The 16,853-nt window shown below is 35.3% G+C and overlaps 1 protein-coding gene across 1 annotated transcript in view; it reads right to left on the bottom strand.

The window, feature by feature from the left end:
- Nucleotides 1-2,249: 2,249 nt before the first annotated feature.
- The window catches only part of LOC145999637 (sorting nexin-29-like), a 76,521-nt gene continuing 61,917 nt past the window's right edge, over nucleotides 2,250-16,853 (bottom strand). Inside the window, exons 13-14 of the mRNA XM_083136734.1 lie at nucleotides 4,341-4,480; nucleotides 2,250-2,540 (exon numbers count right to left, since the gene is read on the bottom strand). Coding sequence (XP_082992860.1) covers nucleotides 2,414-2,540; nucleotides 4,341-4,480 — 267 coding nt within the window. The 3' untranslated portion in view covers nucleotides 2,250-2,413. The remainder of the gene's footprint in view (nucleotides 2,541-4,340; nucleotides 4,481-16,853) is intronic.

Below are 16,853 nucleotides of genomic sequence, written 5' to 3'. Positions count from 1 at the left end.
AGTACTTGCAAAAAATGTTTTTCCTGAATACATTTCCCTTCAACCATAATACAATATGTAATTATATGATGTTTATTGCACTGATTCTTAGCAGAAATAAAATATTAATATTTAGTGAGCAATAACATTTTACAATATCTTCAGTAGCTGACAAAAATATTTTATGAGTATTAATAATATTTTCTTGTACATTATGAAGTTGCAATATATTATTTACAAGCTTAAATTCTTCTGTTTTTTTTAATGCTTTCCCATTGGCACATAGCTAATATACTATTCTCTGCCATTTAAAATATAACATCGTAATGTTTATATAAAATTACATCTACAGAATTATATTAATACATGGTTCTTATTTGTAACATGATTTACATGGATATGGCATCTGATAGTCAATGTTGGACAAGCCATCAGGTCAGAAAATATTACTGAATACTTACATTAATTATCGCTATATTTCATGGACTAAAGATATTTTAAGTGGTACAATGCAGCCCACCTCTATCATTCTAAATGCTACATTTCCAAATAATAAAGTTTTAGCTAAACTTGTAGTTGATTTTTGTCATGTTTGTATACAAAATAAAATGATAAATTATGTTCCAGGTTAGCAATGATGATACTGATGACTACTAGCTTAAATGGAAGTTTATGTTAGTCAAGTTTCCATACTGGGTACAATGAAGTGATCTACAATCTTTGAGTGAAAAATACTCTCGCCTTTGGTGCGGAGAGTCCTATGTTTGATTCCTGGTAGCAGCTGCAAAAATTTCATTGTAGAGCCAGCATATTGGCAGAAGTGAAGGGCTCTGATTTAGAAAAGCTGTTAAAAGCAGCAATAATAGGACTAAAATAAAATTGCTTGGTAGGTTCTTGGTCTTTGGAGTGCGGAGTGTTTTCTGAGTGGTAGTCTGAAGTAACGGTTTCAGAAATACATGTGTTTTTCCATTCATTTTCCGCCACCTTTTCACTAACTGCAGCAGTTAGGATGAATGATTAGATGAATTCAGGAATTGAACCAAGGATCTTCAGAAGCAAGAGCATCAGTTGACCACTGAACATGCTCATCTACAGGGGTCACTAGATCGACTAAACATTTTTAAAAAAATGATTTCTTTTTTGATTTTAGGACCAATGCTTCTTAGCAAGAATTGTGACATGACATAAGTTTAGAAAGTTCAGAGAGCACCCACCTGAGAAGAGGATATAAACATTTAATATTTATTTATTTTCTTGTAACTTCTCCAATTACAAGTTTCCCTTGAAGAATAGCTTAGAAAACGGTATAGAGATCAGGAAAATTTACACAAAAATCTTGCTCTTAAATACTTGACCAACACAAACTACACTGTGATAAAATGACTGATGGACATTACATATTATGCAAGGTGCTCTCATCTGATGAAATAACTTCTTACAAATTGATATAAACATGGGATTGAAATACTCATCTTCATCACCTTATGAATATTTAACGAAATAAAATGAAAGCACTCAAAATAAAAGTTAACCATAGGACATACCTCAAAACTACAGCACAAACATGTAGTACTAATTGAAAAACCTAGATATTCTATTAATAATAGTATCTGTGCCACTATTAATGCAAATGCACTACGTTTGTTCAAATTTGGCAAGTAATTATTTTAGACTCGTAGTTCATACTACTCCCTCCTAACAATAAATTCCGAATTGTTATCTCGCAAACAATAAACACCAAAGTACAAATAATTATGCAATACAATGCATCTTTGTAAGCAGCTACTGACTATTATTTTGATAATCCAACTACAGCCTTGAGAAACGTGCAGACACAAGCTATTGCCACCTCGCAAATATTCTCAGAAAATTTTATCTAATATACCTTGCTGGTATCTTAAGTTACATAAACGATCCATGTAGGAACTTTCTGTTTAATACACTCACTCACTCACTCACTCTCTCTCTCTCTCTCTCAACACAATTGACTAGCATGTTCAGTCAGATGCCAGAAACACTGGCATTAACATTTCCATAAAGAAAATAACAAGTAAAAATAGAATTAAAACTCGGTGTGGAAAGCAAAAAAATATAGTCAACAATGAAAACTATGAGATTCTAAATTATACAGAATATACAATAATGAAATGTTTGTACAGACAATATAATATATATATTGCACCGTTGTATCTTAAGATCTTAATGTACAATGAGCAAATTTCCAAAACCATTCTTAGAGTATGCAAGACGAACTCAATGAATTCTTTGGCCATAAAGAGAACCGTTATCCTGCTGTGCTGATTTGAGTATGTACACACGGACAACCCATTATTTGAATCCAGAGCAACAGCGGTGCCATTTTGGTGTAAGTAGTGTGAATAGAGAAGCTTACCTGAAGCTCATGAGAAATAACACCACATACCAAGTCGACGCTTCACAGTCCTGTGTACTGAGGTGACCGTTCAACGCTGGTCTCATTGCGTGATGAGCTCAACCTTGAGAAAGGGTTTCGCGATCGTGGTCTCTTAATGCGAGTACGGTCATCTGTGTTGCTCACCTCCCTGGAACATAATAAGCTAGTCACATCTTACTCATTACCAGAGTTCAAAGGTTGATGACGTAAAAAATTCCCAAAAATTAACATGCTTTTAGACATTAAAAATAAAAACGTCGCATAATTGTGAACGAACTGAAATAGGTCAACAATAAGTTTGGTAGTGTAAATAATTGCAGCTGAGCAAGAGGGAAAATGCCAGCTCACTTTTTCTTTAACTTTAGCCAATTTATAGGATGGATTTTCTGACTACGGCTGAGCAGATACTACTTTCAACTGATAACGATACTGACCCTCTTACAGATTTCCACTTATTTCAATACCAATTCAAAGCAGTTCAGCATAGTTGTAAATTTTTTAAGTATTAAGCATATACAGATTTCATTCAAACCATATCATAGCAATCTACCAGTGTTGCTTTAACATTCTCTTAATTTCACATGACATAATCATTTTATCGCAAAATCCACTTCTCAGCACAATGTTGTTGCAAACAAAATTTAAAATATGAGTTTTTCATAATTTCCATGATTATTATTTCTTACAATACCTCTTACAATATTATTTTGCCCCCTCCTGACCCCCTTCCTGTCTTGCAGCCCTATTTCAGACATAATACTCTGGAAGAACTTAAAATGCAAATTACAATGAAAATTTAAAAAATCGAGAAATGGTCTACTATTACGTTTAGCATCATCTTCAAGGTCCTGATAAAAGATGACTCTTCTTAACAACTTCTGAACACTGCCTACACAATGAAAGACTGCCTACACAATGAAAGAAACTTCTTAACACAAAAAATATGTAAATTACCTTGCAATAAGGTTCCATGCTGAGGGAATCTAGGTACTGTCAACGTCATCAGTGTTTCAAAAGCAACAGATCACGTTGCAGAGACAATACCACAGTAAAAGAGTGACAGTGAAAAATCAGGCAAAGCCAGGGCTGGCTCTGTTGGTAGAGCAATGGCACGGCATGCCAAAGACCAGCATTTGAGTCCTGGTCAAACTTGCACAGTACATCTCCTGCATGCACCAAATCAAGGTACAAAATATGTTACAAAGCAACTTTCTGTTGCAAGACTGGTAGCAAATTGTGCATCTACTACATCATGTTTTTGTACACACGAGTGATACACCAATGCAGAAACATAGTGACAAATGCAGGCTTGACCATGACTTGAAACTGAGTCTCTGACATAACATCCCACTGCTCTATGGAGGAACTCGGCCAGTCCCGTTATCTCTTGATTTTCATGACATTGACATTGCAACAGCATTTGCTTTGTGCAGTGACATGGCAATGTCAATGCCAAATGTAACAGATCCGGTTGCAATGTCACTGGCAGATGTACTTTCCACACAGGTAAAATAAACTAAATGAAGACACAAGAGATGCCAGGAATGGTTCAGTAGCTCAGTTGGTAACACACCAACATGCTATACCAGGAGACCTCGGCTCAAGTCCCATTGAGATCGCATTTTCTGTTACACACAGCAACTGTTTGTACAAATTAATTTTATTATAATATCTAACATTATTATTATTTTCAATCAAGCCAATATCTAAAATGCACATACGAACACATACATGCAAACTGATAACTTCTTTCAATAAATGTATCATCACATTTTATTGGGGTTTCTGGCACACAACACTTTCTTAAATCAATATTTTGACTATTTCAAATACATTTTACCTAAGGATGTTAAGTCATGTGCTACAATGCCTGAGTGTAAAAGCAAGTGTTATGTTCCAGAACCAGATGTAAGTTATGCTTTAATTTTGAAAAAGTAATTTTTCTTACTCGAAGAATGGCATGAGATTTATAAGTAGATCCTTATCTGGAGATAGGGCCAAGTCTGGATTGCTCTGGACTAAGTGATTGACAACACACCTCAAGTAGTGTTGCAATCTCCGTCTTCTTTCCTCCACGAATCTAGCATCCTGTGGGAATACAATTAACAGGAATTCAGTTTCAATTAGACACAAGTGTCTAATTACCCTTAATTTAAAGCTACTATATTACAAAATAATACAATAAATGTTACTTTTAAAGTGTTTGATTTCTTGTAAGAACATTTTGGTCTTGTTCCCTGGAACTTATCCACTCTTAAACTACTATGAATATACACAACCTTACATAGCTAGTCAATGAGCGACTAGTGTACAGCTAGTCACGTAAGGTTGAGTGTGTATTTTGGGGATAGACCAATGTGAACCAATAAAGTATCAACATAAAATTTTACAGATACAAATAACCAATGTTTTACTGATCTGGTAAAAAATTGCAAACATTGCATGAACAGTATCAGTGATTCATTAACCTCAAGGTGGCTGCATGGGTTATACCTTTGAAAGCAAACCATGTTTGACTTTTATTATTTAGCATTACTTCTCTGACACTTTTGGCTAATTGTGATAAGAAGAGTGATGATATGTAGAATCTGATGAAGGGATATTCATGCAGAACACACATGCCCAGACCAGGATTCAAACTCAGGACCCCTGGCATAACCACCCTGCCACGGAAGTTGGCAGTAAACTGCATATTTAGACTTTACAAAAGCTAGATACCGTATTTACCCATGTATAATGTGCACTTTTTTCCTAAATTTTTGCTCCCAAGAACTGTGGTGCGTATTATACACGGAATAATTCGGACAGCCAACATGAAACCATACAGGGTAATTCCATGATTTTGTGACACTTGCATTGATTTTTCACGTTTACAGAACCCTATCATGTTACATATCGTCGTACAGTTTAAATTATGTAGTTTCTGAACATGGCAACAGTATTCCATTCAAAATGGTGACCCTAATGTACAATGCAATTGAAATAAGCTCATCACAAAATGAAGGAACGTTCTGATTTTTATGATATTTTGGATGAAAGAAAAGATAAGGAAAAAGAAAATAATAATTAAAATGTATTACTGGCCAAATAATATGACACATATGGAGTGTGTAAATGCCTCAATGGAAGAAATGTTGTGCTGCTAACTGCTGGTTTGAGGGTCCTGAATGTGCATCTTATAAATGTTACGTTAGTCATGGAAAATATATACATTTTGAATTTTGTTTAGAAAAATAGAGAGGAAATTAGCAAAACCACATAAAATTTTAAAAGCCATTTTCCATAATTTTTCACTCTGTAATGTAATGTTCTGCAACACCAAGAAAAAGCAGTGCTGTTCTGGCAGAATTCAAGCATGCACCTACGTGCTTCCATCACATGAGATGCATATCAGCAGTATTTGTTGGGCGAGAAATAATAGAAAATAACTTCCTGAGCATTGAAAATCCATAATATAATTTTGATCTCGCTCTCTACTCTTACAGAATAAATAAGGTGGTTAAAGAGTGAAAGCTTTGGGATGCTAAACACAGTGGAGGGAGAGAGGGGAGGTGGCATGGGTTGGTGACCTATATTCTCCTCGTGGTCCACATAGCAACAAGTGACTCATTGAATAGGTATGATGTCATTCACTTTTAATCGGCATAGCAACAGCTTTACAACCTACAACTAAGAAAGCCATTTCTGGAACCTGGATTATACTGCGCATTATGTACGAGATATAATTTTTTGTCACTTTTCTCCATCAAAAACCACATTAGACACGCACGTGCATTATACACATGTAAATACGGTAAATGAATTATATGTTTACATTCACAAAACCAATAACATATTGGCAGAATTTTGTAAGAAATTTCATGCTATTTAAACATATATCGATGTGGTAAAATTATCGATAATTTTAATGATAAACTAATATGACTATATTGGCCAATACAGATACAGTACCAATTAATCTGTTCCATTCCTAGTAATTTAGTTAGGGTACAGTGAATAGCCAAGTCAGGTTGGGTGTATTTATATATTAGTAGGGGAAGGTTGAAAAAGATGCGACAAAAAGTTGCTACAAGTATAAAAATCACTTAATATTCTAGTATTATTTTGTAATATACAACAGTGGTTATGAAAACTTTTAAGAAGAAAAATTGAGCTACTTGTACTAACAGTTTTTATTTCAATACAAGAGGAGAACCATTAAAGTTTCTTGCAGCTATATTTCATATTTATTTGAGGAGCTTTCATGAGGCTGAATGATTTTATGATGATTGTAATATTATAAACTGTAATATTAAGCTACTGAAAGCTACACACAAAAAAATATATTTGCCTATTTATACTGAAACAAAAATGCTAAAGAGTATGAAGCAATGTACATGAAAGCTACTATATTATTGCTGCTATCACATTAATTTATTAATTTGTTGCTTACAGTGCAGGCCTGATGTCTAATGAGGTAATGGAGTACTTGAAACCTTCACACACAACTACATGTGGCAACCTAAAGTAAACTTGATAAAAGATAAAGACGGTGATTTTCTAGCTGACCCAAGCGATATTCTAAATAGATGGAAGAACTACTTTAATGACCTTTTAAATGTCCATGTAGGAGATAAATCAGAAGTAAATGAAGTACACACAGCAGAACCTTTAGTTCCAGAACCTAACTTGACTGAAGTTACAGATGCCATTAAAAGGCTAAAGAATAACAAAGCACCTGGCATTGATTTAATACCAGCTGAGTTAATTAAATATGGTGGAAATTCATTAATATGTCACATTCATAAATTAATTTGTTTAATATGGAATAAAGAAGAAATCCCTCAACAGTGGAAAGAATCCATAATTGTTCCTGTGTTTAAAAAAGGTGATAAAATGAACTGCAGTAATTACCGTGGAATTTCTCTACTCTCAACAACATATAAAATATTATCTAACATTCTTTTAACAAGACTAACCCCATATGCTAATGAAATTATAGGTGATTATCAATGTGGATTTAAACGTAACAGATCAACTACAGATCAAATTTTCCACATCAGACAGACACTTGAAAAAAAGTGGGAATATAATCAAAATGTCCATCAGCTATTCATTGATTTCAAAAAAGCATATAATTTGGTCAAAAGAGATAAATTATATAATATATTAGTAGAGTTTGGAATACCTAAGAAGCTTGTTAGTATGATAAAAATATGCACCAGTGAAACAGAAAGTAAAATTCGTGTGGGTATTAATATGTCTGACAAATTTACAATTCATGATGGGTTAAAACAAGGAGATGCATTATCTCCATTGCTCTTTAATTTTGCCTTAGAATATGCTGTTAGGAAGGTAAAAGAAACTAAAGAAGGACTAAAATTAAATGGTGTGACTCAGTTGTTAGCATATGCAGATGATGTAGACTTACTGGGGGATGATGTGAATACAATTAAGAATAATGTTAAAATATTTTTCAAAACTGCTAAAGAGATAGGTTTGGAAGTTAACGAAGAGAAAACTAAATACAGAAAATCCTCGTTATTACGATATTGGTTAATACGAAGTACCCTTTCATCCGAAGTTCTTCCCATTCCCCAGCCGATAAGATAGGATTTATAATGTATTGCAGTATGGATAAATCGAAATACGGATAATTTTTAATATGAAGTTGTTTACAAGACCCTTCCGCAAAACTGGTTTCCCTTAATTCGAAGTAGACACCTGCGTAAGTCGACGAGAGAAGATCGAATGTGGAGAGAGCTTGGACGTTATTTTAACTTGACCTTGACATGTTTCCTTGTCCTAAGAGCTGCTGACAACTCGAGGGAAGCAGCCGGAAATGCCCACTGGACATTGACATTCTTTGTCAATGTGCATGGGAGGTCAAGCTTTTTCCCGGTGAATGCGCCACCTTGGAAATATTCACCAGTGCTAGATGAGAAATGAGAGATAAGATCGCAGGAATGTTCCAAATGTCACGTACACAAACTGCATTGCTATTCTTTGCAATAAAGAACCATAGATGGCAGCATGCAAAAGGAACAACGGTTATATGAGGTGATGCATAAAGCAGTTTAGAAAGTGGTTAAGAGATGGCACCACCCAGAACTTATACGATTGTAAATAGAGATAACGGAAAGAGCAGATATGATGAAATAGTGATTGTATATATTAATACTAATTATGAAGAAATAAATAAATAAATTTAACATAATAACAAGATATAAATAAGGAGAAAAAGGGAATTATCATTCAGTATAGGCATAAGTTATTAATATACAAAAGTAAAGAAGTCGAATGGTAATTTCGATTTTGTGTTTTTTTTTCGGTTCCCACAAACTTAGAGTTTCGTGTGGCTTTTGGTTGTTATTTCCCAGGTGTAGCGCCATCTCACGGCAGCACCCAAGCACATTTGGAAGCGCATACACCGTAGCTCCAAGTTAAGGTTAGCGCCGGCTAGGCGGCGATCTTTAACTAACCCCTTTCTCTTTGTTTGTCTGGGGGATTGATTTTATTTCCGTCAATTTGGATCGACAAAGAAAAGGAAGAAGAAATATTATTGATTACAAGAAAGAGAAGCCTTAGCGATTATAAGAAGAAGAAGCCTTATTAATTGCATGAAGAAGGCACCTTAAGAAGAAGATGATATATTAATTAAGAGGCTATAAGAAGAAGATGCCATCTTAAGAAGAAGATGTCATATTAATTATAAGAAGAAGATGCCATATTAATTATAAGAAGAAGATGCCACATTAATTATAAGAAGAAGATGCCATATTAATTATAAGAAGAAGATGCCATATTAATTAAGAGGCCATAAGAAGAAGATGCCATAAGAAGAAGAGGCTGTATTGATTACAAGAAGAAGAAGCATAAAGAAGATTAGCCACAATAGAAGAATAATATTGTATAAAAGGATTTACAAAGATATCAACACTTGTATATAATTATTCAAGAATATAGTACGAATTGTACCCTCCGTAGTGGGTTAAATCTGTTGTTTCTTTTCATATATTCTTAGCGTTAGTAACCTTGGTCTGTGTCCAGAGGTATCTCATTGTCTCTACCCTGTGCTAAGCTGGTAGATGCTTACGTGAGAGGACGTGGCATTGATTAATGGCGACCAACGTGTGGGGCTCGATACAGACCAGAGGTTGAAATAACGCAAAGAATAAGATTTTGGAAAGATAAGTAAAGCGAAAATGGAAGAAGGAAAATATATATGTTGTGGCGAAGAAGGAAATAAGGAAGAAATAATACAGTGTAAGATATGTGAAGAAATGAAACACTGGTTATGTGAAGGAATCCGGAAAGAAAAATATGAGAAGATATGTGAAAGAGGAGAAGGATACGAATGCAAGGAATGCAGGAAAGTAAAGTTAAAGGAAAAGGAAGGAAAGAAAGAAGAACAAAACACGGTGGAGATGTTGATGAAAATGACGATGGAAATAAAAGAAAGTCAAGATCACAACAGCAGAAGGTTGGAAGAGAAAATGGAAGAAAACAGCAAAGAAGTTAAAGAAAGGTTGGAAGAGAAAATAGAAGAAAACAGCAAAGAAGTTAAAGAAAGGTTGGAAGAGAAAATAGAAGAAAACAGCAAAGAAGTTAAAGAAAGGTTGGAAGAGAAAATAGAAGAAAACAGCAAAGAAGTTAAAGAAAGGTTGGAAGAGAAAATGGAAGAAAACAGCAAAGAAGTTAAAGAAAGGTTAGAAGAAAATAATCGAAAAATAGAAGAGATGGCAGAAGTATGTGAAGAAAACAGGAAAGCATTGGAGAGAAAGATAGAAGATATGATAAGGATGTCAGATGAACGACATGAAGAAACCAATAGAAAGATAGAAAAGGAAGTTTCAAGAGTGAATGAAGAATGCCAGCAGAGGAGTACAGGTTTAGAAAACAAAATTTTGGCAAATAAGAAGCAGATAGATATTAACATCTCTAAAATAGATGAAGTGGAAAACAGAGTAGAAGAAATGAAAATTGTGACAGAAGAAACAATAGTAAAAGAAACCTTGAAATTCAGAGAAATGATAATTAGAGAACGACAAGAAGTTAGGGAAGAATTAGAGGAGAGTAATAAGAAGATGCAAACCCTCGAAGGTAAGATCGACAAAGGAAAGCAAGAGAATAAAGTACAATGGAGAGAAATAATACATAAAATAGAGGATATGAGAATACAAGATAAGACAATAGGTTTCAATCGAGAAGGAAATGACGGAAAGGAAGAGTATAAAAAGATCAGAATAAAAAAGGAAAGTAGTAGAGGAAATAATGCATAAAAGGAATCATCAGAGGAAGAAAAGGAAATGGAAAAGTAGTGAAGAAGGGAGCGATAATGGAAGATGGTTGGACAAAATAAACGGAAGTAATTTGGAAGAGGGAAAATATAAAACAAGAATCCCTAAGCCTAATGAGTTACAACACTTGCCCAAGTTTAATGGAAATATATCGGACAAGTGTCCACGAAAATTCCTGAAGGAACTAACAACTAACGTAAAGCTAATGAGGATACCAGGAAATATGATACTGGACCTAATCGACGGATGTTTTGAAAAGTCTGCAGCAGGCTGGTATCAGTTAAATCAGCACAAGTTTGGAACATTCGAAGAGTTTAGTAAAAGATTTTTGGAATATTATTGTAGTGAGGAAATTAAGAAAAGGCAATTGGAGACATTGAAAAGAAAATATATAGATTGGTCCAAGGTTGAGAGTTTGGAAGCACACACATGGGAAACGTTAAGGAGCTTCAGAAATTTGAATGAAAAATGGAACGAGGAAGAGTTGGTTAGACAAGTGATACAAACGCTACCAATATGGACACAAAGAGCGGTGGCTGTAGTAAAAATAAGAAAGGTGGAAGACTTGATAGACTACCTCAGAACAGATGACATGCTGAAGAAGACTCAAAGGTCATGGGATAAGGAAAAGGAAGGTAGATATTATCCTAAGAGGCATCATCCTGAAGAGGAACAACGTCCAGAGCAGAAATTCCGGAAACAAGAATTCGGGATTAGGAACATAGAAGTCAGAAGTGCATATAGAGGCAGAGGAAGAGGATTCTTAGAAGATAACGGAAACGGCAGAAGGCAGAATAATGTTCAGGAAGAGCAAAGAAATTATGATAGAAGGAATACAGGACCGTGGAGAGGAAACCGCGGATATAGAGGAAGAAATGATTATTGGCAAAATGTGAATCGAGGAAACTCAGAAAGAGGGATGGAGATAGAAGAAAGGCAACCTAGAGGAAACAATTACAATTACAGGAACGAGAGGGGAAATCCTGAGATAAATGAAGAGCGAAGAGAAGCAGTGGAATTAGTCAGAAGCCAGGTGCAGAACGAAGTAGGAAATGCTGGATGGCAGCAGTTAAATGAGGAATCGAGGAATGTGGAATCGGTCGAGAGGCTAAACTTGTAGAGCTCTCGCAGCAACTCCCAGGTGTGAGAGCAAAGGAAAATTATGAATATATGAAGGGAGAACATAAGATAAATGAAGAAGGAATTCTGAAGTTATTTTTAATTGGAGAGCCGAGTTTTGAAAACCTAAAACCTGGAAGATCATTGTATGTGGAAGCAGAAATAATTGAAATTAAGGTTAAATGCCTGATCGATTGTGGGAGTGTCGTCGAAGTAATGAGCTATAAATTTTGGCAGAGAATTAAAGAGAAATACCCACAAGCAAAATTAGACGCTTCTGAAAAAGACAAAGTCAGATTAGTTATGGCTGCGGGAAATGAAGACTACAAAATTCAGGGCACGGTACGCATCATGATGAGCATCAGAGGAGCGAATTTCGAAGTAAAATTTCTGGTGATAAAGGGTTTGAGGTGTGATATAATCCTAGGAGTACCTTTCTTAGAAAACTACAATGGGCACATACACATAAAAGAAAAACGGCTAAATCTAGAATCAATGGAGAACATGAAAGTAGATATCCCTATGGAGGATGAAATAAAAGGTTCCGAGAGTGAAATAGGCATTAGGAAGCAAAGTCTTGTATATCAGAAACATGATGCAGTGTATAAGAAGAAAGACTACGATGATATAATGGAAAATGAAAATGTAAAATGTGAATATGAAAAAGAGGTCGAAATAGAGGACCATAAATACAAGGCATCGAAAGAAGAAATACAAGCCAAAGTGGATGAGTGTCATTGGATCTCGGAAAAGGAAAAAGAAAATTTAAGATATATTTTGTTGAGACATAGGGGAATATTTAGCCAACGCCCAGGAGTGACGGATGTATACACCTATAGGATTGAGGTAGACACAGCGAGTCCAATAGTGTCAAAGCAATATCCTATACCCTTTGCAAAGAGAGAAGCTGTAGAAAAGGAATTGAAGAAATGGTTAAGTTGGGGGATAATAGAGAACTCCAATAGCGTACATGTAAGCCCAATGCACGTGGTAGACAAACCGGACGGAGGTGTGAGGCCCGTACTGGATTTAAGGGAGCTAAATAAACACGTGCTACTTCCCAGAAATCAAGTAGAAAGAATAAATGAATTACTACACACTTTTTCAGGCAGCATATACTTCACATCGTTTGATATGACTTTGGGATACTTTCAGGTAGAAATAGAAGAAGAGTCTAGAAAATATACAGCGTTTCGATATGGATCAAGGTTATTTCAATTTAGAAGGCTTCCATATGGTTTAAATTTGTCAGTATCAGCTTTTATGACGGCTCTCAACAGAATATTTAGTATAGAAACAATAGAATGGCTTGCTATATATGTGGATGATATGTGTATACATACAAAAGATTGGGAGACACACATAGAAAAAATAGATTGGGTATTAAGTAAATTGGCAGAAGCAGGATTAACTGTCAAATTGGAAAAATGCTCTTTTGCAAGGAAGGAAATACGTTTCCTAGGTCATGTGGTATCTGGAGGTGAAATAAAGATGTGCCCAGACAAAAATGACGCTATAAGCAAGTTCCCAAGACCAAACACAAGGAAACAACTCCAAAGATTCCTGGGAGTATGTAATTGGCGATCGAAATTTATACACAATTTCGCAAGCAAAGCCAAGCCATTATATGAACTCCTCAGAAAACATATAAAATGGAAATGGGAAGAAGACGAAGAGGAGGCTTTCCAAAGACTTAAGCAAGACCTTATACAAGCACCAGCTATAAGCCAACCTGATTTCGGGAAAATGTTCTTTTTAGGTACCGACGGATCAAACATTGGATTGGGAGCATATCTATTTCAGAAAAACGAATCCAATGAAGATAATGTAATACAATATGCTAGCAGAAGCTTGAAGAACTTTGAAAGAGCGTATACTATAAGTGAGCTAGAGTGTTTGGCGATAATATTTGGAATAGAAAAGTTTTCTGCATATCTGAAAGGCAGGAGATTCAAGGTGGTATGTGATCACAAGAGTCTAGTTTGGCTAAATTCTGCAAGACAGTGGAATGCAAGGCTTACGAGATGGGCGATCTTACTGCAACAGTACAGTTTTGATGTTATAGATATAAAAGGAAAGGAAAACCATGTTGCAGATACTCTAAGCAGAGCACCTTTAAAGGGAAATCAGGAACCAGAGGAAGTGATTAGCCTAGAAATCAACACTATCGCTGAGGAAGAAGTGAATGGTATTAAAGAAGAGGAATGGCGAGTTGGAACAGAGGAAGATGAGGAACTAAGGGAGATTATCAAAGTGTTGGAAGGAGAGGAAGGAAACAAGAAAACAAGGATGTCTAAGATAAAGAAAAGATACAAAGTTATAAATGGCATCGTTTTCCAAGTTAGTTATGAGAATCCGAACCAAGTAAGGATTAGTGTACCACGAACTTTGATAAGAAGAGTACTCGAGATCGTGCATGAAGGATCTGGCCACTTCGGAGTTGACAAAACGCTGAGATTAGCTAGAAGATTTTACGTATGGAAGACTATGAAGAGTGACGTTGTTAACCATGTTAGAAATTGTACAATTTGCATACAAACTAAACCTTCAAAGATAAAATTTAAGAAAGAAGAACTACATATTATCGCTAAATGGCCATTAGATATGGTTTCGATAGATCTAATTGGACCATTAACTAGGTCTAAGGGATGTTTGTACATATTGACATGTGTGGACATATGTAGCAAGTTTATCATGTGCTATCCTTTAAAGAAAGCCACAACCAAAGAGATAGTCAAGAAGTTGGATGAAGGATTTATGAAACATTATGGTAGCCCAAAGAAAATGTTGACAGACAACGGGACTCAATTTACTTCAGAGTATTTCAAGGAGTATCTATATTTTAAAGGGATAAAATTGATTAATGTAACAAGATATCACCCAAGTTCAAATCCAATTGAGCGTTACAATGGAGAGATTGTGAGGTTACTCAGAATGTACTGTCATGATCATCATACAAGGTGGTGTGCAGTAATTAACAGGATAGTTATGTTATTAAATAACTCTATATCAGCTGAGGCGAATATGAGCCCGATAGAGATTTTCTTGGGATATGAGGCAGAGCCGATGATTTTTGATGATTTAGAATGGCCAAAGAAGGTTATGGAAAGAGGAACAAGGAAAGAATTTTTCAATGACTTGTATAACAAAAGAAAGAAGAGGACGTCAAAAGAGGAAGCGAAAGGAAAGAAGATAGAAGTAAAGAGGGGTGATATAGTTTATTGTAAAACACACCCAATAAGTAAGACCATTGACCGTACAATTAAAAAATTGTTTTTCAAATACGAAGGTCTGTATAGTGTATTAGAAACGTTTAGAAACACTATAGTTATACAAGATATGGTGACAAAGGAAGTAAGAAGAGAAAACTTAGATAATGTAAAAAGATATAATTGTACGGAAGACGTTAAACAAATGTTGAAAAGTACACATGAGAAGTGAATAGTAAGAATGGATGTTGAAGAAAATTTTTCCTTGCATACGAAACTTCTCAAAAGGAAAAATTTTTGCCCAGAGGAGGGGAATTTTGTGTCACGTACACAAACTGCATTGCTATTCTTTGCAATAAAGAACCATAGATGGCAGCATGCAAAAGGAACAACGGTTATATGAGGTGATGCATAAAGCAGTTTAGAAAGTGATTAAGAGATGGCACCACCCAGGAGAACTTATACGATTGTAAATAGAGATAACGGAAAGAGCAGATATGATGAAATAGTGATTGTATATATTAATACTAATTATGAAGAAATAAATAAATAAATTTAACATAATAACAAGATATAAATAAGGAGAAAAAGGGAATTATCATTCAGTAATGGCATAAGTTATTAATATACAAAAGTAAAGAAGTCGAATGGTAATTTCGATTTTGTGTTTTTTTTTCGGTTCCCACGAACTTAGAGTTTCATGTGGCTTTTGGTTGTTATTTCCCAGGTGTAGCGCCATCTCACGGCAGCACCCAAGCACATTTGGAAGCGCATACACTGTAGCTCCAAGTTAAGGTTAGCGCCGGCTAGGCGGCGATCTTTAACTAACCCCTTTCTCTTTGTTTGTCTGGGGGATTGATTTTATTTCCGTCAATTTGGATCGACAAAGAAAAGGAAGAAGAAATATTATTGATTACAAGAAAGAGAAGCCTTAGCGATTATAAGAAGAAGAAGCCTTATTAATTGCATGAAGAAGGCACCTTAAGAAGAAGATGATATATTAATTAAGAGGCTATAAGAAGAAGATGCCATCTTAAGAAGAAGATGTCATATTAATTATAAGAAGAAGATGCCATATTAATTATAAGAAGAAGATGCCACATTAATTATAAGAAGAAGATGCCATATTAATTATAAGAAGAAGATGCCATATTAATTAAGAGGCCATAAGAAGAAGATGCCATAAGAAGAAGAGGCTATATTGATTACAAGAAGAAGAAGCATAAAGAAGATTAGCCACAATAGAAGAATAATATTGTATAAAAGGATTTACAAAGATATCAACACTTGTATATAATTATTCAAGAATATAGTACGAATTGTACCCTCCGTAGTGGGTTAAATCTGTTGTTTCTTTTCATATATTCTTAGCGTTAGTAACCTTGGTCTGTGCCCAGAGGTATCTCATTGTCTCTACCCTGTGCTAAGCTGGTAGATGCTTACGTGAGAGGACGTGGCACAAAATACAAGATGCGTGGTGCCTGGAAGTCTCATTCATCTGTCTAGCTCTGAGCTCGAGATACAGAAATTTCCCGTGAGCGAGCAACTTTTGGCCTAGTAGCCGACAACTTCCGGTAACCACTTTCATTACGTATGTTGCAACTCCAGTTTCCCGCTTCATACGTTTCCCAACTGTGCCGGTCATAAAATTTGCCAAAACAGTGTTTTGTTGTCTGAGTGACTTCTCCCCCTTTTTCTATCAGCAAAAAGGAAGGGGGGTCCATTGCTAATTGTTTCGGCCACGATTTTCTTGCTCATGTGCGCACACGGGCTCCTTTCCTTTGGCATCTAAAAAAAAGCAACCAGTTCTGAATACCTTCTTCAAAACGAACACACACCGCATAATAAATAAAA

This window comes from Lepisma saccharinum, chromosome 15, assembly GCF_977018435.1.
Source record: "Lepisma saccharinum chromosome 15, izLepSacc3.1, whole genome shotgun sequence".
Taxonomy (NCBI): Eukaryota; Metazoa; Arthropoda; class Insecta; order Zygentoma; family Lepismatidae; genus Lepisma; species Lepisma saccharinum.
Note: the sequence above shows the minus strand (reverse complement) of the source record. Positions and strands in the feature narration are given on the sequence as shown.